At 40.0% G+C, this 26332-nt stretch overlaps 2 protein-coding genes across 2 annotated transcripts; one reads left to right on the forward strand and one right to left on the reverse strand.

Annotated features, from left to right (window-relative positions):
- Positions 1 to 6: 6 nt before the first annotated feature.
- Positions 7 to 13292, reverse strand: HLH54F (basic helix-loop-helix domain-containing transcription factor HLH54F). The gene is made up of 3 exons (XM_019048831.2): positions 12501 to 13292; positions 10185 to 10536; positions 7 to 1667 (listed from the first exon to the last, which is right to left on the reverse strand). Exons 2-3 carry the CDS (start codon positions 10521 to 10523, stop codon positions 1305 to 1307), a joined length of 702 nt encoding a protein of 233 aa, XP_018904376.2. The 5' UTR covers positions 10524 to 10536; positions 12501 to 13292; the 3' UTR covers positions 7 to 1304.
- A 9032-nt stretch (positions 13293 to 22324) lies between these two features.
- LOC109035304 (MYG1 protein) lies at positions 22325 to 25741 on the forward strand. The gene has a single exon (XM_019048886.2). The coding sequence runs from the start codon at positions 22549 to 22551 to the stop codon at positions 23686 to 23688; it is 1140 nt and encodes a 379-aa protein (XP_018904431.2). The 5' UTR covers positions 22325 to 22548; the 3' UTR covers positions 23689 to 25741.
- The last annotated feature ends 591 nt before the right edge of the window (positions 25742 to 26332 follow it).

Below are 26332 nucleotides of genomic sequence, written 5' to 3' on the forward strand. Positions count from 1 at the left end.
CTTAATCGACTCATGCATATTGGTCAAATTCATTCCCGCTGAATGGACCGCGTTAGCAGAAAGGAACCAAGGCCACATCAGCCATTGCCAAATTTAATTGGGCAATTTAATTTCTTTACAAAAGAACGTTTGTGCGGATTCCTTCGAACATTTTCAGGGTTGCTTCGTATTATGCAGAAAATTCACTGAAATTTGCACACAAATCCGCGCAACTGTTTCCATGTAAAAAATTAAATTGCCCCATTGAATTTGGCAATAGCTGATGTGGCTTGGTTCCTTTGTGCTTGAAAACGCAGTCCAAATATGCTCACTTTTTAAACCGTGCGTTAAAGTCTTCGAAGTGTTATGTGATTTTTTTCGATCGAATCGCTGTGGATCGGTTCACGATTTTATTTTTCGATCAATTCATGTCGATCGAATCGAGATTGACACGGACTTTTTAATCATCTGTCGATTGAGTCACGTTTTTTTTCTCGATCGATTCATGTCAATCGAATCCATACCCTCCTTTTCAATCTCTTTTCCTATCAAGACACCCTCTGCCGTGCTCGGTAAAAACGCAATATGAGCATTCGAATGCCGCCAAATTTCCCATCAGAAAATATTTATTTTTAAAGAAACACGCGAATATTCTTCTTTGAAATTTTACACTCCTTCGATCAAATTTCAAACGAAATCCTCCGAAAAATCGGAAGAGAAATATTCATGAGCATTTCCAAAAATTCGTGATTTGTCAGAGGAAATTTGGCAACGCTTGAAGGCTCATGCGGCGTTTTTCCTCAGCACGGCACACGGTGGATCGAGCCAATGGGAGAGATCGGACAAAACACTTGGACACTTCAGAAGCTTATAACTCCGTTCATACAAAACTTTCGGGTTTTAAAAGTGAGTCCATCGGGTTCCTCGTGAAATGCTTCCAGTAGCACCTTCCGAACTTTAAAATGTGACGGAATAAACATCAAAATTTGCAGTTTTCGTCAAAAATTTCATGTGCGATCTCTTTAATTGACTCGATCCACTGTGCGGCACTGCCATGCTACGGAAGAACGCCGTATGAACATTCAAGAGTTGCCAAAATTCCTTCGATAAAATGTTTATTTTTGAACGAAGCCGTGGTTATTTTTCCTTGAAATTTTCAGGAACTTTAGGTGAAATTGCGAACAAAATTATCTGAGAAATTGAAGGAGAATGATTCACAAATTTTCCCGAAAATTCTTTATTTATTAAGGAAATTTGGCAACGCCTGAAGGCTCATACGGCGTTTTTCCTTAGCACGACAGGGCACCCTGTTCTGTCTATTGCGGTCAACTTTTCTCCTCGCCCATCAAGTAGAGCCGTTTGGATGGCTCGAAAACGGAGTGCGGGTATGCAGCAGGGTAGCGGCGAGATCTTCCCTCGAACATGTCCTCGCTTTTGAATTTGAATGCGTGAGTGTGGGTGTGCGTGGGGTTGCAGGGCGCATCGCTGAAGGCGCAGAATCCGGGCGCGGGCGGTGTGTGCGGGCGGAACTTGGAGGGGTTGCCCGCGGCTCGGTTCTGTGAGTAGTGGACGTCGGTTTCCGGGACCCTCTCCCGGCTTTTGAGCTCTCTCTGCTTCCAGTCATCCGCCGAGCAACTCGAGCTGTTGCTCCCGTTGTTCACGTGGAACTGGAAGCTGTACGGCCAAGTCTGCAACACAAAAATACAGGGTGGCGTGAAATGCAAGAAAGACATGAAAAATTGGAAATTTCAATGAAGTTTTCAGGCCAAGTCTGCAACACAAAAATACAGGGTAGAATGAAATGTAAGAAAGACATGAAAAATTGGAAATTTCAATGAAGTTTTCAGGCCAAGTCTGCAACACAAAAATACAGGGTGGCATGAAATGTAAGAAAGACATGAAAAATCGGACATTTCAATGAAGTATTTCATGAAATTTCAAGAAGCTGTATGCAACCCGCACTCAAACAAACGAAAAATGGAGGAAAATCACAATTTTTATATTTCACGAAACATGAAAAGGAACGGGTATTTTTCAATATCTTTCATAAATTTCTGAAATTTCATGAAATATTTCTCGTGAAATTTCAAGATTTTATTTTTTACGAAATTTTATCACCCTGCAGCAAAGTAGGTAAGTTACAAAGTTAAGAATGGAAAATTAACGACTAATGAGGTCAAGGACTAATGGTCAAGATCGCCAAAAATACAATTTTACATAATCTTGGCAACATTACAATGCGGTTAGTTCTTTATTTTTTATTTCGATATATGTAATTCATGATAAATTTTCATCAACTTCACTTCATTTGTCAATAGATCGTTTGCCAGACGGCGTAAAAGGAGGCAATGGTCAAAAACCGTGAAAAATGCCAATTTTGTCTTGAGCAAAAAAAATGCATAGAAACAATTTTATAGGAAATTTGACAGCTTTAATTCCGAAAATTGCTCATTTTATCCTCAGATCAACTCTTCAGTTACAGGTCATGTATAATCCGCCAAAAAAGCCAATTTTAGGCCATTTTTGCCAAGGCAACTTTCCGGTCCGACTTTTCGGGTGCGAAGTTGAAATTCGGATTCAGCGTCAAAAATAACACAGGAATCATCGAAAACATTGCTACCCGGGATTTTTTCAGGCTCTTTTCCTCATTTGCCTGGACTAATCCTCTTATCATGAATGTACAAGGAAAAAGGTCATTGAGGGTCCGTTCATCGAAGACGCAACGCTCTAGAGAAGAGGGTGACCTTCGTTAGAAAGGAGGAGTCAGGGCTGCGCAAAGACGTTCTGCGTTGCTAGATGCTGAGATCCCCTTACGACAGCAACCTGCAACCTATACTGCTGAGGAAAATCGCTACATGAACCTTCAGGCGTTGCCGTTTGCCTTTGATGAAGCACGAATTCCATGGCAAACTTATGAATATTTTTCTTCCAATTTTTCAGATGATTTTGCTCGCAATTTCACCGAAAAGTTCTGAAAATTCAAGAGAAAATATTCATAACTTTCCTTAAAAATGAACACTTTATCGAAGGAAATTTGGCAACTCTCAAATGTTCATACGGCGTCCTACCATGGCACGGCAGTGAGGGAAATTGGAGTTGGGGGGGGGGGGGGGGAGGTTGGCGATTACCACAATAGCACTGACAGTGGCGTGGCGTGCTTTGCGATGTATCGATTGAGCTGTCATTAAAACCTATGGAAGAAGATAGATAAACAGGGTGTTGGCAACGAGCCCCTTAATAACCGATTCTTTACCATAGCTTCAAATGGGTCAAAATCTATAGTCGACCATGCACACCTCGCCACTGTGTCCTGATAATACTGCCGTGCTAAGGAAAAACGCTCCACGAACCTACAGGCGGTGCCAAATTTCCTTTGATAGATTACGAATTTGCAAAGATTGTGAATATTTTTCCTCCGATTTTTCAGATGATTTCATTCGCAGCCACATCTAAATCATCCGCAAACAATATAAAATATTAATCAATATCCTCAAAAATTATTATTTCATCGGAGGCAATTTGGCAACTGTCGAGTTTTTATACGGCGTTTTTCCTTTGCACGGCAGAATAGCATCATTCCGAGTGACTTTAACGCCAGGCTAGAAAGAATACCGCGGCCAACTAAATCGATTTCAGTCGAAGCGAGGTCTCAATCTCGCTCCTACAACCGCGTCACTGGTTCGGGATATCGGTATTGGTGTTGGTGCAGGGATTTTATTGCTAGGCCTTGTCCACACGAACGCGGTTCGCGGAACTCAGTTCGAGGAACTTGTTCCCGGAACAAGTTTTTTGCTGAGCTGAAACTTATTCCTCCAAAACCTGGAATTTCCCCCGTGCTCCGAGCTTCTAAATATGTTTCTTTTGATGTGAATTTGCTTGTTTTTGTTTTTCACGTCCTTTACATATGATCTTGACATTTATTTTTGTTACTTTGGCGGTCATAATAATCTATTATTTTGCAATAATTGTATAGTTTTATTGAAGTTCCGGTTCCAGTTCGGACGAACCCGTGTGGACAGCATGCCTCGTTTCAAGGAATAAGTTCCGGGAACTGAGCAAGTTCGAGGAATAAGTTCCGGGAACTGAGCAAGTTCGAGGAATAAGTTCCGCGAACTGCGCTCGTGTGGACAAGGCCCTATGATTGAATCGGCCGTCCTCAAAAAGACTTAAGCGCCAGAAATGAGAATTCAAGAAAAACAGTAAAAGGTGCTTTATTTTAATAGACCTGTTTTAAGTCCTGGAGGTCAAAAAAATGTATGTGTGAGAAAATTGCAGTTCAAATTCGGATTGCGGTTTTGTTTTCGAAATTTATGGAAGGGAAAAGAAGGAAAAAACGACTTGGCGCTTGCGTCTATTTGAGAATGACACGAATTTTTTAGGACCGAAAATTCGTTTTTCTGCCCGTCACTTCGCATTAAGATGCACCCACGCCAAAGCATACTGAAAAATGCTCAATTTCGATTTTTTGGCGCTTGAGTCTCTTTGAGAATGACCGATTTAATTTTACATTTGTCTCTTTTTTCGCTCCATATCGCGTTTAAGAACAAAGAAAATCCTAATTACCGATCACTGGGGAAAAAAAACACATTGAATCTAGAGTCCAGACTCTTAAAAAGATACAAGAAAAAGTACTCTTTATTCAATCAGAAGCTAGCCTAAATCAAGAACCAAGCCTCTTAATTTAAGCGGATTTCGTTTTGATTCAAGCAAAAATCCGATCGAATCAAGAGTATTTTTTCTTGTCAATGTTTTCAAGAGTCTGCACTCTCGATCCTATGTGTTTTTTTCCAGTGATCCTTTCCCATAGATTTGAGTGCAGATAGATCGATTCATCGAAAAGCACTCCATGCCACCACCGCGCGTCGACTCTGTTGTTGAACTTCAAACTCTGTCGAACCCTAGTCAGTATTATTTGAACAAATGGTTTGTGCCATAAAATCATAAATCAACCCCCAAAGTGATTTCTCGTCTACACAGGATACACTCATCAGCTGGACTCGTTTTTGTAAACAATGCCACTCCCTAGGAAATATATTTCAGCTCTCTTTGCCAAGGCCTCTTTAAGATATACAACTTTATGGGCTCTTTATTTCATCATCATTATTCCTCACTATTTATTTCCCGACCCGAGGACGAATGAGTAATTTTTTACGTGGGAGTGGTAACTTCAAGATGGTGACAGATGTCTCTAGATTCCAGTGTCGAGCTAGCTTTGAGATATGATACAAAGCAGAATTTAAGGTGCCCAGGAAGAAGAATCAAAGGATGCAGAAATGATGAAATATGGATTATGTAGCTCAATTGAAAATGTTCCGCAGCCGAAATTCTGCAATTTTCCATGATTCTGTTGAGAGTACCAGAGTTCTAGTAAAAATTATCGGAAAATTCATCGAAAACAGTCATTGAATTTTACGATTGCTGCAAAATTTTGCAAAATTTATTTTGGAATTACCTAATATTTTCTGTAAAATGTGCGATTTCTTCCCTTTTTTTAAATAAAGAAAAAAAGAAGGGAAAAAATGCTAGTTGATTTTCAATCTGGATGCATTTTTCAATGACTCCATGGATTTTTTTGAATTCTTACACGGCCTATACAATTAACCGTGGTTTCAATTCGAATCAAATGTTTACAGATAATTTCGAACATGAATAAAACGGTTGTTTAGTACGGCTGTAAATCAAAAGCAATTGTAAAAATGAGATTGGCTCGGACCACCAAAGAAATAATTAATTTTTTCCCCGTCCGTATTCAGTGATGTGTAATGCTAAATAGATTCAGCGTTTAAACATTGCAATATTTTCTCAGTTAATTTGACCCACGATGTATGCAAAAAAATAGTTCTATTTATGTTTAAAATTTGTAGTATAAAATTTAGGGCGCCATCAGCCGGTAAAATACCTCCAACAGCGAACGTCATGAAATGACAACGCCTGAATGCAACTATTCGAACTCGACGGCTGTCTGCGTTGCCTATACAATAAATTGAAGGCGCGTCAATTTTCCTCACGTTCGCAGCACCAACAAGCCAAGAGATTAGTGTCAAACCGCTGGAGTGAAAACGAAGATCATGCGTTACGTGTTACTTTTATGATTTACCACTACAGAGTAAGATTTGCGTGTTAAAAACATTTTTAGGGAATGTTTATAGACACCGAAATTAGTTTGCCAAGAATATGGCGAGCATATTTTTATGTGAAGCACACTCGCTAATACGTTGCTTCAAGACCGACAGATCCAGCAAATTGGCAATATTGTTTTTCTCCATTTAAACCTATGGAAATATATTGATTCTTTCAATTGTTTAACGTAGGTTAAAATGGAGGGACCTCGGTCCGGTATTGGTAAATTGCTGGATCCACCTCTGTGCACTAATCATAAAGGAGCGACGAACTCCTCATATTTCTCCAGTGACATTCATTTTCGCGAATTGTATTTAGAGGTTCGGTACTACTTTTGTGCCCGAACCTCCGACCTGCCACTTTTTTTTAGGTTCGGAACTTCCGTTTCGGTGACTAACGAATCGCTAAGTTAGTGCGTGATTTTGGTAGATTTTGGGTGCTTCTAAAAAAGGTTCGACCTTTCGAAAACCAAAGGATCTGGTTGGTCGAATCTGGTAACAATACGGTGTCCACTGGTGTTGGTGATTGATGAGACAATCCGGGACAGAACTTCCCATGGAGGTTCGGAACTTTAAGTAAAATTCGCTTAATTACGTCGTTCCCTGCTTACAGCGAGCTTAACGAGGGAAAAAATTGAAAGTGACAAAGAGGTGACGCGTGCTATTAAAAATGCTAGGGGTCGGCGAACAAGTTTGACGATTACGGGACCCAGCTGGACACGAATGGCGTCAGGCCAAAATGCGCCCGTTGCCTCTGAATCTTTTATCGAATGTGTAAAGTGTTTATTCTACGGGTCGGGCACAACATAAAGATTTGAAATTTCACATCTGGATGGCCCTTGGCGTTTGTTTTATTTACGTCACTGAGCGCGCGCCGACTCCTCAAGAAGAAGAAGAAGGAGAAGGGGGAGGGAGAGAGGGGGAGTGACTTCCTCGTCTCTGATCGGGTGCTAAAATAGATCACCGCGATGATTACTTACTTAACATGTTTACACCCCCCCCCCCCCTCATTATGGGGATTGGTGAGGGGAGGATCGGAGGTGACAGCCTTAACGAGGGAAATTAGTGAACGACGATTACGCGTTTCACAGTTCGTTTGCATTTCTATTTCATCCACTCTGCCATTCTCAGCAAAAACGTCGTATGAACCACTAGGCGTTGCGAATTTCCTTCAATGAGATAATAATTTATTGGAAAAGTTGTAAATATCTCTCTCCCAATTTGTTAGACAATTTGCTGGTAATTCATTCTAAAACATCTGCAAATTTCTGGGGAAAATGTGCACAGTGGCGTAACTACGATACCTGCCGCTACCGCCGGGCGGGGAGGGGGGGCGGCGCAGCTATGCGAGGGGCGCAAAATTTTGAGATAAGAAAACGGGGAAAATAAGGAGAAAAAGGAAAGGAAAAAGAAAGAAGGCAGAGAGGAAGAGAGAGAGGCAGAGAAGATGAAGGAAGAGGAAAGCAAGGAGAGCAAATACAACAAGAAAAAAATTTTGATCATGCGAACATCTCATGTAAGTTTTACAGTTTTTTATACTTTTTTGGGACTTGAATTTCCTCTTCACTTTTCTTTCTATTCTCATAGCGATACCTTGATTTTCTCCCGTTTATTCAGATCTGAATGACTAGACGGGCAGGGGGAGCGGGGGGGGGGTGTGCCATTCAAAACTTCTGATATGAAAGGGCGCAGTCTCAGATCGGCGGGGGCGCGCAAAGATTTCTAGTTACGCCACTGAATGTACATACGTTTCTTATGCACTAAATGCTTAATCAGGTGTTTGGCAGCATTCGGACGTTATTACTACGTTTTTCCTCAAAGCCTCATTCATGGTTTCCTTCAGGCTCAGGGCTCGCAGCCCTGAGATTCAGTTACAGCTGCTTGGCCATGCTAAGGCAAAACACCGTAAGAACCCCTAGGCGTTGTTAAAGCTTTGAGAAAGTACGAATATATTGGAAAAGTTGTAAATATTTTTCTGCCAAATTTTTGACAATTTTGCTCGCAATGCGAGCTGAAATATTTGAACATTCCAAGAAAAATATGCATGACTTTCGTCCAAAATAATTTTTTCTCAAGGGAAATTTGGCAACATTCGAATGTGCATACGGAGGTTTTCCATTGCATGGCAGTACTAACACCAGTGTGGACTGATCCGTAGGGTTTGAAGGAGGGGCGAAGTCGGCGGTTTCATTGAAATTCTGAAAGATGTTAATTATTTGCCACCGGCTGCTAATTGCGGGCCATTAGAGTTAAGCATTTTTCTGTTCCGCTTTTTTCGGCAAAAAGAGACAAAGATAGCGTTGAGTAATATTTTATAGGCGAGGGCTTGGCAGGCAGGCAGGGTTGCGTGAGTGATTTTAGCTGATATGATTTCATCTGAGTTCATATTGAGGTTCGATCCCTTGTGAAACCGTCGTGAAAAATCAGTTTAGACTCAACGAGCCCTGCCATGATGTTTTGGGTAATTGGATACCTATTGGTAAAGTGTGCTCGACATACGCAGTGTCGCCGGGATGGCATAGGATAGGACAGGGCAGAAGAAAGGGAATCCCTTCCCCTTACATTTCAAGTCTGACCTTTTTGGGGAGTTAGTTGGTTAATTTTGATTAATTGTGCGGCATTTTTAGAGATTGTTTGAAGTCTGACCGCCTACCATTTTGCCCCCCCCCCCCCAGAAACGTGTCGTCCCCTAATATTAGCATAGAGTAATGTCTGTGTTGATTTAAAATACAAAAAAGTATGCAAAGGTGTGCGCTGTCGTCGTGCTAAGGAAGAACGCCTTTGTGCATTCATGAGTTTCCTAAGTTCTTCGGATAAAACAAGAGTTTTTAAAAAAGTTTCGCATATTTTTCTCTGAGATTATCTGATATTTTAGATCAAATTGCAAACAAAATTGCTTGAAAAATTTGAACGAAAACATTCGTAAAATCGTTTTTTATTACAGGAAATATGGCAGCGTCTATAGGCTCATACGGCGTTTTCCTTGGCACGGCAGTGCGAGAGTTACGTTACGGACAATACTATTTCGCCTTGAATTTACTGGATAGGCCACAACACATTCTCCTTCCAACGACATGTCATCGCACTGAACCATGGATCATTTGTTCCGTTTACGCGATGCGCATTCTTGCGGGCTAGGCGAAACCGTTGTCACCAGTCGAAACCGCCTTCACTTTCGTGTGATACTTCACCGCCCACACCGGAGTTAAAATATTTGTATCAAAACTCCTTGTTCATCTTGATACTAGCTCGTAGGAGCTTAAAAGCGCTTATGGGAAATTCACCGAGTGTCATATCAGGATTTGCGTTCTCCGCAGACGGATTATGAAATGCAGTTGTAAAAACCCTCCCCCGTAACGCACCCGTGACGTGGGCTAATCCCCCAAGAGCGTTATACGTATTTCATGTACGGCCCCTAGAACTTAGATAAAAAATCCCCATGGCATGCTTGAGCCCCATTTACCAACGCGGTGAGAAATTGTGACGGACATTTTGTGTTAGTAGTAATTTAATAAACGTAAATGTGATTTAATTATTTTAAGGCCCTGTCCACACGAGCGCAGTTCGCGGAACTTATACCTCGAACTGCTCAGTTTCCGGAACTTATTCCTTAAAACGAGGCATGCTGTCCACACGAGTTCGCCCGAACTGGAACCGGAACTTCAATAAAACTATAAAATTATTGCAAAATAATAGATTATCACGGCCGCCAAAGTAACAAAAATTAATGTCAAGACATGTAAAGGACGTAAAAAACAAAGACAAACAAATTCACATCAAAAGAAACATATAAAGAAGCTCGGAGTACGGGGCAGTTCCGGGCTTAGGAGCAATAAGTTTTTAGCTCAGCTAAAACTTGTTCCGGGAACAAGTTCCTCGGAATAAATTCCGCGAACCGCGCTCGTGTGGACAAGGCCTTCACTCCCGAATTCCTCGTTTGTAATTGTTTTCTGAATCCGAAATTTTGTTTTTAAAAAAATCGCAAAATTTGCCGCCATGCACCCCCCTAGTATCCCCCCCCCCCCGTTTCGGCCCTGCTCGATTTTAGTTTGAACTGTTTGAAGCCATATTTCGATGAAAACTCACCAAATTCAAGGGATGGACAGGCTGCGAGGGTTTGTCAGGCGGAGAGTAGTCCTCGTCATCCGGGAGACAGAGGACGGATCTGAGGTGGGCGATGTAGCTGGTGGCCAGGCGGAGGGTGTCCAGCTTGGAGAGCTTCGTGTCGGCCGGGACCCACGGGAGGGTGGTTTTGAGGCGGCAGAAGGCCTTGCTCAGGACGCGCATTCGGGCCCGCTCGCGAGCGTTCGCCGCGTTCCGCTGCACCGGCTTCTCCACCCCCGCATCCCCGCCGCCCGAGGCCTCGTCATCCTCGAAAATGTCCTCGTCCAACGCCCGGCACCGCCAGGATTTCTTCCGTGGCATTCAATCTCGTCTCCTGGAACAGTGGAAAAACAAGGATGAAAAAACGGGGAACAAGGCTAAAAATACACAATTTATGAACCCGAGACGTTTCGACTCAAAACTGAGTCATTTTCAGTCGGAAACAATAAAATGTAAAAGAAAAAACGATAAAAACCTGAGCCCTACATGGTGGCGGCCGGGATCTGTGAGAAAGAGAAAATTGATAACAAACAAGGCACATAGATGCCAGCACCGATGACCGAAAATGATCCTTATGGAACATAGAATAGCATTTAATGCTTTACAGTAACGGAGGTAAGAGGAAAAGTATCTATACCGGCTTTCAGTATAATACAGGGTGTCCCAGGATTAAGTACGAATATTGAAGACGTCGAATCTTTGGGTCAAAAGAGGACGTTTTGTACGTGGTATAACTTTTTTTTCCAAAAACGCTTCCGCTGGGGCTCGCTACGACTCTCCGAAGTTGGAGGAAAAAAATCGTCTTTTTAACACCGTGACAATGTTTATCAACCTGTTGTTAATCACTGGAAAAGAACACATTGGATCTAGAGTCCGGACTCTTGAAAACATTGACAAGAAAAAATACTCTTGATTCAATCAGATTTTTGCTTGGATCAAAAGGAAATCCGCTCAAATTGAGAGGCTTGGTTCTTGATTTAAGCAAAAATTCGATTGAATCAAGAGTATTTTTTCTTGTCGATGTTTTTAAGAGTCCTGACTCTAGATCCAATGTGTTTATTTTTCCAGTGATGGAAATTGGTAAGTGGGAGTAATTTTTTTGGGCGTTATTTTTATTTTTGACCTTCAAAAGAGAGAAAACTTATTGTGAGGGGGGGGGTCTAGGGGGGGTATCGACCCTTAAAATTAGTGTTTCTAGCGACAAAAATTAATTTTTGACGGCACCATTAGATTCAGCGTTAAAAAATATTGCGAAAATGTGTTTCTTCGCTATGACTCGTCGTTTATTAGCTATTAGGGACTGAATGGTGAAAAATAAAAATGTGATCCGATTGACACGATTGAATCGACACCAACTCGATCCACAAAATGCGATTGATTCACGGGTTTGTCGATCGATTCACGGTTGTCAATCGAATTACGGCAATCGGTTTACGTTTTTATTTTGCGATCGATTCATATCGATCGAATCGACACAGGTTTTTTTTTAAATAATTTTACCAGTTTACGTTGAACAATCCACGCATTAATTTTTCGATCGATTCATGTGTCGGTTGGATCCATGCCCTCCATGCGTTACGCGTTGTTAGTATAATTTTATACAGGGTGTCCCGGGATTTGTTTTTTAGGTACAGAAGCGGCACTATAAAAGGTGCAGGTGTCAACAGTACTTTATAGAGCGAGATTATTGAATATGCTAGGTGCAGGTATATATGATCACTCTTACCATGCAGAATTCAGTTATAATACATTGCAACAAATTGCGATCAATTTTCAAGCCTTTTTGAATTTTATTCTTCTCGTTTTTGAGAGGAGCTGTAAAAAACGGTATTCAAATTTTTGCAGAAAATTTTCCTTACTGATGTTTCTAAAATTGTTGATGCTTTTTTAAAGTTAATAAAAGAAGTGAAAACGGTATTCGTCATAACTTCCCTTAAAATACCCTTTTAGGAATGACGATTTGATTATTTATGATGAAAAAAACGCCTTGATAATAACGCTTTTATAAAAGTCGATAAAAAATCCTTTTCTTCTCCAAATAATTTGTCTAAAAATCGTCGATAAGACTGTCGCAATTTTTCTCGCAAATTTTAAACTGAGCAATAACCAACTTCCGATCTCTTTTTAAATGTTTCGTAATTGCTTGCCATTTCAGAATAGTCCCTAATAATGTCGTGGAGAAACTCTGATCAGTTCAATTTTGAAAAATGGAACCAATATTGAGTACTTAGGTATAAATGAATGATCTAAAGGGATTCTCAGTACCATCGCAAGGAGAAAAATGAGCCCAGTTCTTACCTGAATGGAATAGTATGGTGTGGCACTTTTGTGTAGTACACTATGTGTGGCACTGACCCAACTTTTCTTAGCTAGCTGCAATTTTCACGAAAACTGATGAGAAATTTTCGGAAAACACATTAATACCGATCAGAGAATAGGTACCCACAGCCGCACACAGGAGGGAAACGTTTTGATGAAATAACGCACAAAACAGACGCCGGTTGATGAGCCCGTTTTCAACACACACACACAAAAAAAAACCTCAAGATTACCAGGCACTCGAATGTTAAAGATACAGCCTTTTTCTCGAGAGGAAATTTGTAAACGAGGCTGAAAAAAAATGTGGGTCAAATCAAGTAAAATGAACTGGCCAAGAAATATTACGAGGAATATATAGCTGCTACACAATTGAATCAAGATGAATTAGAGCAGTATTTTTCGGAAATCGAGGGGGTAAAACGACGGGACGAAGATGAGAATTAAATTGTTGGGTTCTATCCGAAGAATACGTAGTGGGGTTGAATCGTGCGCGGAAGGTGTGGGTGGCAGCTCGTCGAATGAAATTCATCCTGAGTTCAGAGGGGGCGGGATAATCAGGGACGCTCCACCATTGGCGAAGGGATAACGCACCGCGATACCACGCCTCCCCTAATTTTATCTTGGCACCTTCCTCCACCATGCAATGGCAAGCGACATCCCATCTCGTGGAAAACTTAAATTTTCCAGGAGGAGCCAATGACGATTGGGTTATCCTCGCGCAGTTCGCAAATTTTTCTAATTAATTTTTGTTCATTTGTTATTTATGTTTAGGCAATGGTCACCAAGGGCTGGGGTAATATGCGTACTTGAAAATTGGTAAAAAAGAGGAAGTAAAAGAAAAAAAAAGAAAAAAAGGAAACAAAAAAGGAAACGCGAAAAAAGAAGAAAAGGAAAAAAGAAAAAAAATTGAAAAAGGTTACGGGGAGTGGGATCTTAGTCCACGGAGGAAATTTTTTTCCGTTCAGCGCTTTTAGTTTTAGTTTATCAAGTGGGGTTAAAAAATCAGATTCTGAGAGTTCAACAGATAACCTCTTCTAGTGTCCCACCCATGTAGTACAGTGCAATGAAAATATCGTAATTCGTAATAAAATTGTGATTTAATGCAATAAAATGGAATTTTTTTACCATGAAATTGCAATATTTTTCACCGTTTGAGCATTAGATGTCGATTTCAAATAACAAATAAGATGAGCTCCATGCTCTGTAAAGATACCTAAGCAATTTTCAATGCAAAGATTAATTCGACGGCGAAATTGCAAAAAAGGGTACTTCGGTTGCGGTGTTTCATAATCTTCGCTACTGTTTTATTATTCAAAAGGAAACCGAACCAACATCATGGCTTCAAATTTTCACAGAATATTTTTTACAAAGAGAATAACAAGAGTAAATGGATTGCATTTTGCAAAAAGGAACCAAGAGAATTACTATGTTGCTAAGATTGTGCTTTGCCTCGGCAGAAAAACCTGATTATCCATTAACAGTCTCTATTTTACTTGCTAATAACTGTAAATTTAAGACAAAAATTACTATGTGAATTTCATATTTTTTCATGATTTCAGTAATTGTATTGCAAAGGATGAAGTTGCACAATCTTAGCAACAATGCGATGCTTCTGGTTCCTTATTGCAAAATGCAATCCAAATAAGAATAGTAAGAGAGTGGGGCTAATCGTTTGGCGCGAAAAACACCTAACAATAATAGGCAGTGCGATTGGATAAATTATGTCAACACTGAGCCCTAATTAGATGCCCAGCATCGCAAAGTATTGAGTAGGTAAGCTTTAATCAGAGCAGGGCCGCATTAAGGGGGCGGCCCTTGGCGGCAAACTTAGGGGGCGGCAAATTTTGCAATTTTTTTTAATGCAGGTACAACAAAATCGGATTCAGAAAAAAATTACAAACAAGAAAAGGTGACAAAATCTCTTATCTCCTGAGAGTTCATTAATGTCTAATTTTGTCGTATTTCGGTGATACAAAAGACTGCGCACCTTTAATTAGTTGAGTTAAGAGAGAAACCAAACACGTAATTTTGCCTGGAGCGGCGCGGCGCAAAGAGAAATGATGACGAGGACTTGAGATGAAAAGGAGAAACCCTCGACGCGGCGGTCGGCATGTAAAACATATTAGCGCCTACAAGACTGCATGAATACTTCATGCATTGCGTCAAACACAGTACGGTCAAGAGCGGTCGGCGCGGCGTGAAACGCACAGTGCCTACAAGACTACAAGAATACTTCACGCGTTGCGCCATACACAGTGTGGTCAGCGCGGGACGGCAGCGGAAGTTAAAATTATTAAACCACATTTATGTTTGTTCTTTCTTAATTTTTTAGTTAATTTCTTACAAATGAAAGCAGGCCTTGTCCACACAGAAATAGGTTTACGGAACTGAATTTTCGCGCGAAGTTCCGTGAACTTTTGCTAGTAGTGTTGACAGGGCTTACGCAAAAAAAGTGTCCAACACGAGTGAACGCGTCTTATGCACCCTTCTCCCTCCGGCACGTTCACTTGATGGTTTTTATTGATATTTTAAAATTATCGATAAGAGGGCGGCAAAATACAGGCGGCCCATGGGCAGCAAGTAGGTAAATCCGGCCATGAATCAGAGAGACTTTCTTAAAAACAATTTAAAAATGATCCACTAGTGTGTAAGGAAGCGTTTGCTCAGTTTTAATGCAGAAAAAATTACTGATTTACATTCTTGAGTGATGGTTCATAATGATGCAGCTCATGTTTTGAGCCACTCAAAATATGCAAGTTTTAGTTGGTATACCCACATTTTCGCACTCAGGAATTTTAAACTAACATTTCAATCTGATGAAGAGGATTAATAAAACAAACACCCTAGCATTAGGTCACACCACGGAAGCAACAATTAAACCAAGACAAACACCTCGCAACAGCGTTGTCGCATTGAACTCGGAGACGCTACATTTCTGCGCAACCGGGGTACATATTGCAACCAATAGAGAATTTGCAGGTGTCAGAAATTTGATGAATTTTGTGTTTAAGTGGAAACTACTGAGTGAATTGAACACGAGGATACTCTTGGTTCATGAATTGAACAATTATTGGGGAAGATATGACGAAATGATCTAATATGTAAAAATACGTGTGTTTAAATGGGAAATGCCGCCAGATGACGTCACTAGGCGGTGCATTTTCTCACTTTGAAATCTATTTTTATACTGTTTCCCATATCAGAAAAAATTATAAAAAATTCTGCGAAATTAGCTCTTTAAGCACTTTCAGATGAAGCAATAAAAAATGTTCATGCAAATTCTCCACAGTTTTTTCTATTTCGAGAAATACGTGCTTGAACTTTCAAAATTACATGGATCCTAATGGTGGAGAGAAAGTTCAAACTGGCTTTTTGATGCTAAAAATTGGATTTTGGGAGCGATTTTTTCCCAGAATATCCATTGAGACTAGTTTTACTTGAAATCATTAATATATCAATTCTTTCAAAAACTGCACTCAGGCGGCTTGTCCTCCAAGCCCCTCAATTACAAGGTAAAATTATTGCTAGTGTATCAGAATGTTGTGTGTGCCGCCTGCATACCGATTGAAGGAACACTTCTTTTATTGAATATTTTTTGCAGTAAGATTGAAATATGCTGTAATTTCTCATTGCATTGCAAATTGCCTAACTTTCTGACACATGGAATTCATTTTGATGGTTGCTTACACTCTGCATCTATTGACCAAATAATGTAAAAATATTGCAAGTCCATGGTTAAAAATTGCAATTTTATTGCACTAAATTGCAATCTTATTTCAATTTTTCCACTCCACCGTTTTTACTTATGGTTAAAGGTCACTGCAAATAAAAACATACCTAATGAATAGAAAATGAGGGAGCTTTACCGCACCATGGTCGCATTTTTCTATATTGTAAGTAATACTCATTGTTATCTTCTGATGATGGATTATATCCGAAAATGCATGAAAGAATTTTAATTGTATGTATTTTTCAGCATCTTTGGTCTGTTAAACAAGTTGCCATTTAGATGCTAATATGGTGCCTAAACTGAACGGTACCAAGAAAAGGTCGAATTTTACTGGGATGCTATGGGGACATGATTCACATCATATTCCGAGGTATGTATGCAACTTATTGTCAAATAGAAAAGAAAAGGTATGTATTTGGCATTTTTGAATTGGGTCTCTCTTAAAAATAAGGTTACTCGTGTTCCATTGACTTGGCAACATCGCAAGATCGAAATGAATGGTTAAAATGAGGAGGAGCGGAGAAGGGAAATATCATATTTCTAAAACAAATATTGGTGTCAGAAATACGTCAGTTTGTTTCGGGGTTGTCGAGAAAGGGGAGTGAAAAACGGTGGCGAAGCCCTGGGACTGGGAAAAAGAAGATTTGGCACATGGATGCCAGATTCTCCTGAAAATTAGCATGGTTCCCATCGGACTCAATTTAAAAAATCTGATTTTCCAGCACTATTTGGTGACAATGCTGGGAATCGGACGGATCATGATCGACTGACGAGTCTATATCCGCTTCCTCTAAAATTATTCAACCGGGGTTAGTAAATTACGTGATTACTTATGGTATATTACTTCAATGTGAAAAAAAGAAGAAAAAATTGAAAACTCGATGCTGTTGCTTCTTTTTCAAATTATTTTCTCCTACTTGAAAATAGAATAGAGCAGATTCGGACTGGCCAAAAAGCCAATCTGCTATTGGCAGATTGGCCCTCCTGACGCATCAAAGACGCGCCCCTCTGCCGCATCCAGTGCGAACCGACTGCCGCGCTACGGAAGAACGGCATTTGAAAATTCGGAAGTTGCGAGATTCGTTCTGAGCATTTGGCAACATTTTGGCAAAAATTTAAATGTTTATATTCAAATGTTTCATGAAACGAAAAAAAATCAAGGAAAAATATTAACAACTTGACTCCCAAAACATTTTTATCGGAGATGATTTAGGAACATTCAAAAATCCGCCACGCGTTTGGGAAGATAACTTTCGGTGGTTCACTAAAATTACTAGGTTATGCACTAAAATTTTCCATCTAATAGTTCGTGCGAAATTCCTGCAGTCATATTCTTAACCGGCAAATCCCATGTATACGGTTTATATGCGGCTTATTTTGATTTTGCTGACGGCTGCCCGAATACAGAGTACATTCAGAATATTGCAACGAAGTGCACATATGCAGCCAAAGAACAACTCAGGCTCGGACTGGCCAAAACGCCAATCTGCCATTGGCAGATACGCCCCCTTGGCTCGCCGAAAACGCACCCCTCTTATAGATAGCAAAATAAAATGAGAGAAAAAATTATGGCCGAAAAAAAATGCGGAAAATTCATAAATGAACGAGAGAAGAGAAAGTAAGAGTAAAGAAAGGTCCTCGTAGTAGTGGTGAATGGAGGTCCCGGAACTATAATAACCACAAAAAACCAGGCTCCAAAAAAACTACAAAAACCGGCGCTCCGCTTCGCTCCGCGCCGGTTTTTGTATCCGTAGCTCAATATTTTGAAGCGGAGAATGTGGAAAATTGGGACATGCTGGTTTAATCAAGCAGTAATGAATGACAATTGTTTCACTCACTATCAAACATACTCTTAAAGAAAGAGCAAACTTACGCTATTACGCGAAAAATTGGTCACTCTCCGTCGTAAAATTAGCTTTGACGAATTGAAAATTTTTCTCGATCATAGTTTTCGAAAAGGGAACGATGAGCGTCATTAAGTGAGGAAATCAAAATAGCTCTCGAACTTTTGTCAAGTGTCAAAATACCTATACATAAAATTTCTAAGATCGGTAAAAAATCATTTTCTTCGAAATTTTCACCTTTTTGGTAACATAGAGACGCTTTATTACCCCCCCCCCCCTTCCTCGTCCGCCATGTGTCACTCTCTCAGGAGAGGTAGTAGAGTCAATTTTTAGACGTGCGCCCTTTTACTCGCTTGAGACACCTCTAACATTTTTTTCTTTTCAAAATGATAATTGATTAGGTTACATCCTATTTTCGGCTTTGTTACTCACGTAGCCCTTGACCTTGAAGCACCACTACAAATCAGACAAACGAAACTAATACAATATGGAAATAGAGCAAATAGAAAGACGGCGCAGAGATACAACTATTCGAGCTTGTTGAATGTCTGTGTTGCATCTGCAAAATTGAAAGCGCAATGGCGCGAGCTGTGAATTCGAGATGTTCCACAGCTCCGCTTTATGTTGTCAATGAGGTGTCGTGAGAAAAGTTGACAAACGAGGCTCGATTATTACGGCTCTTCTATTTACGGCTGTGTTGCTCATACATCCTTTACGGCACCGCTAAAAATACAAATAAGACAAACTGAAACAAACACAGTATGGAATTAAAGCAAAGTAAAAGGATGCGCGTTGATGACGGCGCAGAGATACAACTATTCGTACATGATGGATGTCCGTGTTGCATCTGCAAAATTGAAGGCGCGCTGGCGCTAGGCGTGATTCGCAATGCTCCGTGCTATGCTGTCGCTGTCGATGAGGTGTCGCTCAGATTCGAGAGAAAAATATAAAAAAAAACTAGGCCCGATTACGTGTCGACTCTGTTGTTCCCTAATGTATTCTTCTTTTTTCAATTGGAAGTTTGATTATTTTTTTAATGTATTTACAAATAAATGTAATGATCGGTTGAAAAGTAAAAAATAAACTAAAAATTAGGGATCAAACTAGAAAGTTCTCCGTTCGGGCTGAGATGAAGCTAGTCCCCTGTAAAATGACCCTATGAGTTCGATTTTCAGATCTAAAATGCTCCGTGAGTTCATTAGAGCTTACGACTGGCGAATGAAGGTGTGAATTCCTCAAAAATGGAAGAGGTCTGAAACATTCGTTTCTTGGCTCAGGAAGCTGAATCGAGTCTCAAAACCAAGCGCAGTCGACTTTGCGCCTCCAACTTCATAATATTTGGCACACACTCGATTTTTACTTATTTATCTTCTTGTATAAAAGTGCAAACTTGTGGCAAGAACGTGAGAACCCTGTCCCGTGGAGACGGTAACTGCGAAATATATCCGCAGTTTCATTTCTGTGATACGACCCTGGAACAAATCTCATGAAAACGTCCCGCAAAGAAAAGGCTGTAACATATAAGAAGCCGGTCAAAGGCCGTTTTGGGTTTGCAAGAGCCTGAGTGCCTCATTTTTTTTCTTTGCACTATCTGCACTCGTCTTTAGCGTCGATTAACAAGCGGACGCGTTGATAACGGCGCCTGGACACAACTATTCGAGCTCGACGGATGTCCGTGTGGCATTTAATAAATTGAAGGCGTTTTGACTTCCGGCGCACTAGTTGAAGGCTGAAGCTGGTTGATCGATGGACTCGTTGGTGACAACGATTTGATGCAACTATTCAAACTTAGGCTAAGGAAACCGCGCAAAGCCTGAGGGCCAAGCGCGATCAAATCTACGCTTCGAACTACATAAAATTGGACAGGAAAGTCGACAAGGGTTACATGGACTTTTTTGAGGTGAAAATCGAAAAATCACCGGTCGCACTGAAACGGAGTTAGTCCCATCTAAAAATACCCGAAGAGTTCAATTTTCAGGTCGAGAAAGTTCCACTAGTCCGCTGAATCGTGCGATCAGCGAAAAATCCATGCGACTGAACTTTAAAAAACTGTTAAAAACACCCGTTTCTCGGCGTTGGAAGTCGCGATGAACTTCGGGACTATGAACAAGTAAATCTTCGTCTCCAACGTAGTTGAAGGCTAAACGAATGTCTTTTTTCTCCTGTTCAAAATCGAGAAATATCGATAGGGGTTGCAGAGGCTAACATTTCGAGGTCAAAATCTAAGGCTCTCCGATTAAGCTGAAACCAAGCTAATCTTTCGTAAAATGAACCAAAAAGTAAAATTTTCTGATCTGAAATGCTTAAAAAGAATATTGAGGCTCACAAGTGGCGAATAAAAGAGAAATCATTGAAAACGGTTAAATACCTATACGAAAGTCCTACGTTATAAGTTCAAGAGTGATCCGAAGAAAAAGTAAAATTACTCTGGGAGTCTGCACCGTCGCAAATGGAGAAACGTCGTCTCTCAATTTGCTCATCGATATATATGTATAAAATTGCAGGCATTTTGACTTTCTTCTCTCAACTTATATTCGTCTGTAACGTTAAACAATGGGACGCGTTCGCTACGGCGCCTTGATACAACTATACAACCTCGACGGATGTCCGTATTGCGTTCAAAAAATTGAAGGCGTTTTGACTTCCTACGCACCAACTGAAACTTGGGTCGATCGACGGACGCGTTGGTCGGCGGAGACAGGGACTTGATGCGACTATTTAATCTTGTTAAATGTCTGTATCGCGCCGACTGAAATATTGAAGGCACTTTTGCTCGGAATCGTTCTTCCAATGCTCTGGCAATCTGACCTTCATTTTCCATTCAATATCATTGAATGCTTGTATACTCTTTGGCATCCAAGGAGCCCATTCCCCCGGGGGCTGCCCTACCTGGCATCCAAGAAGCCCAACCCCCAGGGGCTGCTTCCCCCTGACGTCCAAGTAGCCCAACCCCTCTGGAGTGCCCCCTATGACGTCCAAGAAACCCAACCCGCAAGGGCTACCCCCTTGGCATTCAAGAAGCCCTACCCCTCGGGGGCTGCCCCACCTGACATCTAAGGAGCCCAATCAACCGAGAACTGCCCCACCTGGTATCCAAGAAGCCCAACCCGCAGTCTTTTGCTGGCAGATACACGACATCTTCAACAATACGTTCACGCAGCTAACTCAAAACTGTAAAAAATTGAAATAGGTACTCACTTCTGCACTTTCACCATTGATATCGATGGTGGAACCATACCAAACCGCGAATTTCGTTTGTGATGATAATTAATCTCTACTCCCATTTTATTTTTCCAAAAGAGAACAAATTAACATCATTCCTTGAGGTTTTTCAAACCTTGCCTCGCACGGAGAAAAAAATCACGGAGTTCTTTCGGAATAGACGTTCCATCCGCAACATCGCAAACCGAAACACGTGGTTTGGTAGTTTCACTATCGATATTTATTACAATATTTTGATTTTTTTTTTTCAAATTGAGATTTCCATTGGCATGACAACCCAGGTAGGTAGGTATTACAACCCTAAAAGGATTGTGTCCTGTCAGTTTTTTTTCTTCTTTTTTTTCAAGCTCTCATTTTAAGTTTCGTCGTATGGTAAACCGTGTGCTCTTACCGCAGACCTCAAGATAATTATGAAGATATAGGAATGCACTTTTATTTGGGGGGGGGGGGGAGATCCCCCGTGTGTTTTAATTTTAGACAGCTTCCTTTTTAATTATTCATCCAGCAGACGGTACATTTTGCAATTGGAAATCACTAAGTCGGTTCATTTTAGAGACAATATTTGTGCCATTCGTTTTACCATGAATATAGCTGCTTTGATGGTTGTACCAGAAATAGTGAGTCCCAATTTTACAAAATGAAGTTCATTTGAGTCTACTCACCTTTCAACGTGTTGAAACGCCTTCAAAATGGTTAGGTATGCAAATTCGGTTCGACAACAGTCGGCAGTGATGTCAAGCTGGCGGCGACTTAAGGGAGACGAGAATGGAATGTCAACAATTAATTTTCAGTTGAGAACCATGAGCAAATCAGCGTGAAAAACCACTGAAAATTTTGATACTTTGAATGAATATTGAGAATGATAATTATCAATCAAAGGATCTACTTTTTGTAGAATTAATCAACGAATTATTTCTCTTTTCGAAATGTTTTGCAAGTCAGCAATGTCTCTGACGTCACAGTCAAAACAAAAACAAAACCTTAACCTAACTTATTTGATTGATTGTCACATGGTTTCAGCAGTCAGGCATAGAGAAAAAAAAGGGCAGTCAGGTTTCAGTGTTTCAGGGAAAGCGCCGAGATTTTTTTGCTCTTCTCGGAGGTGATGTGATAAAAAGCGTGTTTCCAAAAATTTAATCTAATCTGATTACAAATTTAGGTAGTTTCTTCTGCCCTAGTGATAACATTCGCACGAGCAAAGTAGTGTGTACTAGTTTCTAAAGTGCTTTAAATGAGACTCATTGCCTCAAAGCTTGGACTGATACTGCAAACTACCCGTATATTGAGCGCTTCTAATTTTTTTGTGTCAGGTGAACGAAAATTGTCGGTGTTAATGGAGCAGAATAACGCATTATCTCATTTGAAGTCTCTGAAAACTCCGGTCAAAATTGGCACTCACGATGGGACATTTCATTGTGACGAAGCACTTGGCTGCTATTTGTTGAAAATAATTCGTCCAGATGCTCAGATTCATCGTTCACGAGATCAATCAATATTGGATACTTGTGATGTAGTTATTGATGTTGGAGGTGTCTTTGACGTGAAGAAGCTTAGATTCGATCATCATCAACGAGAATTCAATGAATCTTTTGGATCATTGATCGGTGACCCAAAGTGGACGATCAAACTTAGTAGTGCTGGTCTTGTATACACTTATTTTGGTAAGGAAATCTTAAAGAAAATATTAGGCAATGAAGCAGATGATCAATTCATAGAAACTGTGTTTCTTAAAATATATGAGGGCTTTATTCAAGAGGTGGATGGTGTAGACAATGGAGTCCCTATGTTTGAGGGCGAGCCATTGTATCAAATTACCACTGGTTTAAGTAAGAGAGTCCATAACTTGAACAAAGAATGGAATGACTCTGATGACTTTAATGAAATGGAAGCTTTTGAGAAAGCGATGGAACTAACAGGCTCCGAGTTCAAAGCAAGAGTCATCCAAGCGTGGAAAGTATGGTGGCCAGCCAGATCTATTGTCATTAACGCCATTAATCATCGCTTTAAGGTACATGAGTCAGGGGAAATTATTGAGTTAGAAAAATTTTGCCCGTGGAAGGAGCATCTCTTTGAACTTGAAAAAGAGCTAGACCTTTCTCCCTCCATTAAATATGTGATTTTTAACTCTGGCAGCTGGAGAGTTCAAGCTGTATCTGTGAATAGCTTGAGTTTTGTCCTTCGAATAGCACTTCCAGAAGAATGGCGTGGATTAAGGGATGAAGAGCTGTCAGCTAAAGCTGGAATCAAAGACTGTGTCTTCGTCCATGGCTCTGGATTTATCGGTGGCAACAAGAACCGAGAGGGAGCTCTGGAAATGGCTGTTAAAGCTTTGAAAATTGGGAAAAGTAGAGGTGATATCAAATCTTCATGAAAAATTGCTGAAGTAAAAGTGCTATTTCAGAGTTTTTAACTTTGACCGAAAACATTTTTATTCTCTGAAATGGAACAGCTCGTATCAAGTTTCTGCTGTTTGCCACTATTAAAACGCCAACATTGCCAATAATATTTGCTCTAGTGTGTGCCAATAATTCCGTCTAAAGTTTAAAGTGCACAGAGTCTAAATAGAACCGGAGGGACTTAAGTCTTTTAAGCTACTGGAATCTGTAAGAACCTCAGACTTTTCTGTACGGCCAAACTTTTTTTGCGATGCTATCAATATACTGCTTTTCACCGTTTGTCAATTCCCCCATCCTTCATAAAAACAATGACCTAAGGCCAGCAGTTGCAGGGTTTTAAGCTCGCTAGTTAAAATAAGACTACAGGTCCTCCAACTCTATTACAACTGGCCTGTGCACTGTATGGTTTGAAGGTTGTTATTTCATTCAGCATTAACAAGTAACGCCTTGAATCATTTCATTTTTGTGTGATAACAGATTTTCTGGATGTAGTTACCATAAATGAATGTACCAACACTTGGATGTCAGTGCACCTATGCTAAAATAAACTTAGCAGGGCCTGAATTTTGTCGGCACTTTTTAATGGACATGCAACAATATCTAGCGATGAGTCTAAATCGCACCATGCGCCAATCAGAGATGCCAAAACTGACTTAATTGCAGTTGTAACTTATCCTAAGTATATTTGGATTGCATTTTACATAGAAGAACTAGAGGAATTGCGATGATGCTAAGATTGTGCATTTTCGTCCTTTGCAAAAAAATTACTGAAACCATGACAAAATATGAAATTTACATTGTAATTTTGTCTTAAATTTACAGTTTTTAGCTAGTAAAATAGAAACTGTTAGTGGATAATCAGGTTTTTCTTCCAAGACAAAAGAAGTTGCACAATCTTAGCAACATTGCAACGCTCCTGGTTTCTTTTTGCAAAATGTAATCCATTTAAGGGGGTATTCCCCTCTAAATATGGAGAAAATTTTTTTTTTTTATGATTTTTCACTTTTCGGCTGTTTATACTGTAGATGCATCTGCAGATTCCGAAAATGTATTTGGATTTTTCCTAAGTTCCTCAGAACATCTCCAATTTTACGTTTAAATGTTACATGTCAGGAAAAATTAGCAGGAAAAATTTCAGGATTTTCCGCAAAAAAGAGACTGTGGTATTATTTTTTGTATTTCGAAAATATGAAGGCTGAAGAGGAAGTAAAGTCCAAAGAGGGACTGACATATGGTGTAGGACAATTTTAAGACAGAAAGACTCAAAACTGTAAGTTAAAAACAAGTAATACATCAAGGTATTCACCATGAACTGCATAAATTGCTTTCTTTTTTCCAAATTCATCTTTAACGGACCTCAATTTTTACTCGTTTTCCGAGCTTAGGAACAACTTTTCTCAGCTTCTACTGAAGCTTTTTACCTCCGGTTTTTTTTAAAATACTCCAAATTAAAAGGAGAGGGTTCCCAAGGAAGCATAATGATTTTCTACCAGTAGATGTACTTTAAAAATTGTTTAAGAGAATGGACTATTCTGAAAAATATTTAATTTTAAAATAATATTCATAAAATAATTGGAAGTCAAGACTGAGCAAAATGCATCCTTGGGAACCTTCTCTGGTATATTTGGAGTAGTTTGGTCTAAACAGAATGAAAAAAGCTTGATTAGAACTTGAAAAAAATGGATCCTGAATATTGACAGCTTTTGCGGTATTTAGAGTCCTGTGGGTGCAGGTTGCATAACCAGCGCCTGAAAATTTGGGGTTTCTCCCCCCTGAGGTATACCTATAACGATAAAAAATCTTGGAATTTATTCTGCAACTTTAAACGATTTTATTCTGAGAGGGGGATACCTCCTTAACTACCAGTAGCATGAACCGACAAAATTTGGCCCTATTCTCAGGCTCTTGATAATAACTGTCAACTTTTACTTATGGCTTCCTGTACTGTTTAATTTTTGGTCTCAGCAAATCGTCCGTAACCTACTTGTAATTGATTCCAAATAAATTAAGTAAAGTTTTTAAAAACAATATTTGTACATTCTTTTGTCAAACCTAAAGCCTGGATAGTCAGCTGAATCTTTGGAGCTTATTTAGTGACAAAATAATTGGAAGGCACTCGCAGTTTTATCGTAGGTATTTACTCTGTCTGTAAAAGTGCCCATAAGGCTTACTTCTTTTCTGTAAAAAAAAATATTGTTAACAATAGCTGTGATCGCCTCTATCTAACGATGAAATATTATCGTCCAAAGATGAGATTTGATTTTTGATTTGCCGCATCAGATGCAGTAGATGATGCCAATCAATGCTTTGGCAAAAGAAAAACTCCTTCATTGTTGAGTCACAACTTTCATGCTTTCAGACTTTTATTTTAGGCCTCTTGGAAGTATGTCGATGATGACAGTACCAAACCATGTATCTCAGTTGGAGATACTGCAAATCTCTTATCATATTTTCCTTTCTGAGAGGAGGACTGATCATTATTTTTGCAATAATTTTACTTGTTTTCTGTGTTCTCTCCACAATATCCTCCGAAAATTTTCCGCCAGAATGCTGAGCAGTGTACTCTAGGAAACGTAAAGTATGAACAAAAATATTCAAACACTGTTCCCACGATCCATG

The sequence above is a fragment of the Bemisia tabaci genome, chromosome 7, assembly GCF_918797505.1.
Source record: "Bemisia tabaci chromosome 7, PGI_BMITA_v3".
Lineage (NCBI taxonomy): Eukaryota > Metazoa > Arthropoda > Insecta > Hemiptera > Aleyrodidae > Bemisia > Bemisia tabaci.

Bases quoted from the DNA above. Each gene is read 5' to 3' on its own strand.
- LOC109035304 (XM_019048886.2), top strand. From the start codon at position 22,549: ATGAGACTCATTGCCTCAAAGCTTGGACTGATACTGCAAACTACCCGT.
- HLH54F (XM_019048831.2), bottom strand. From the start codon at position 10,523: ATGCCACGGAAGAAATCCTGGCGGTGCCGGGCGTTGGACGAGGACATT. The intron at 1,668-10,184 runs GTGAGTTTTCAT...TTTGTGTTGCAG, and splicing joins CTGTCCATCCCTTGAATTTG to ACTTGGCCGTACAGCTTCCA.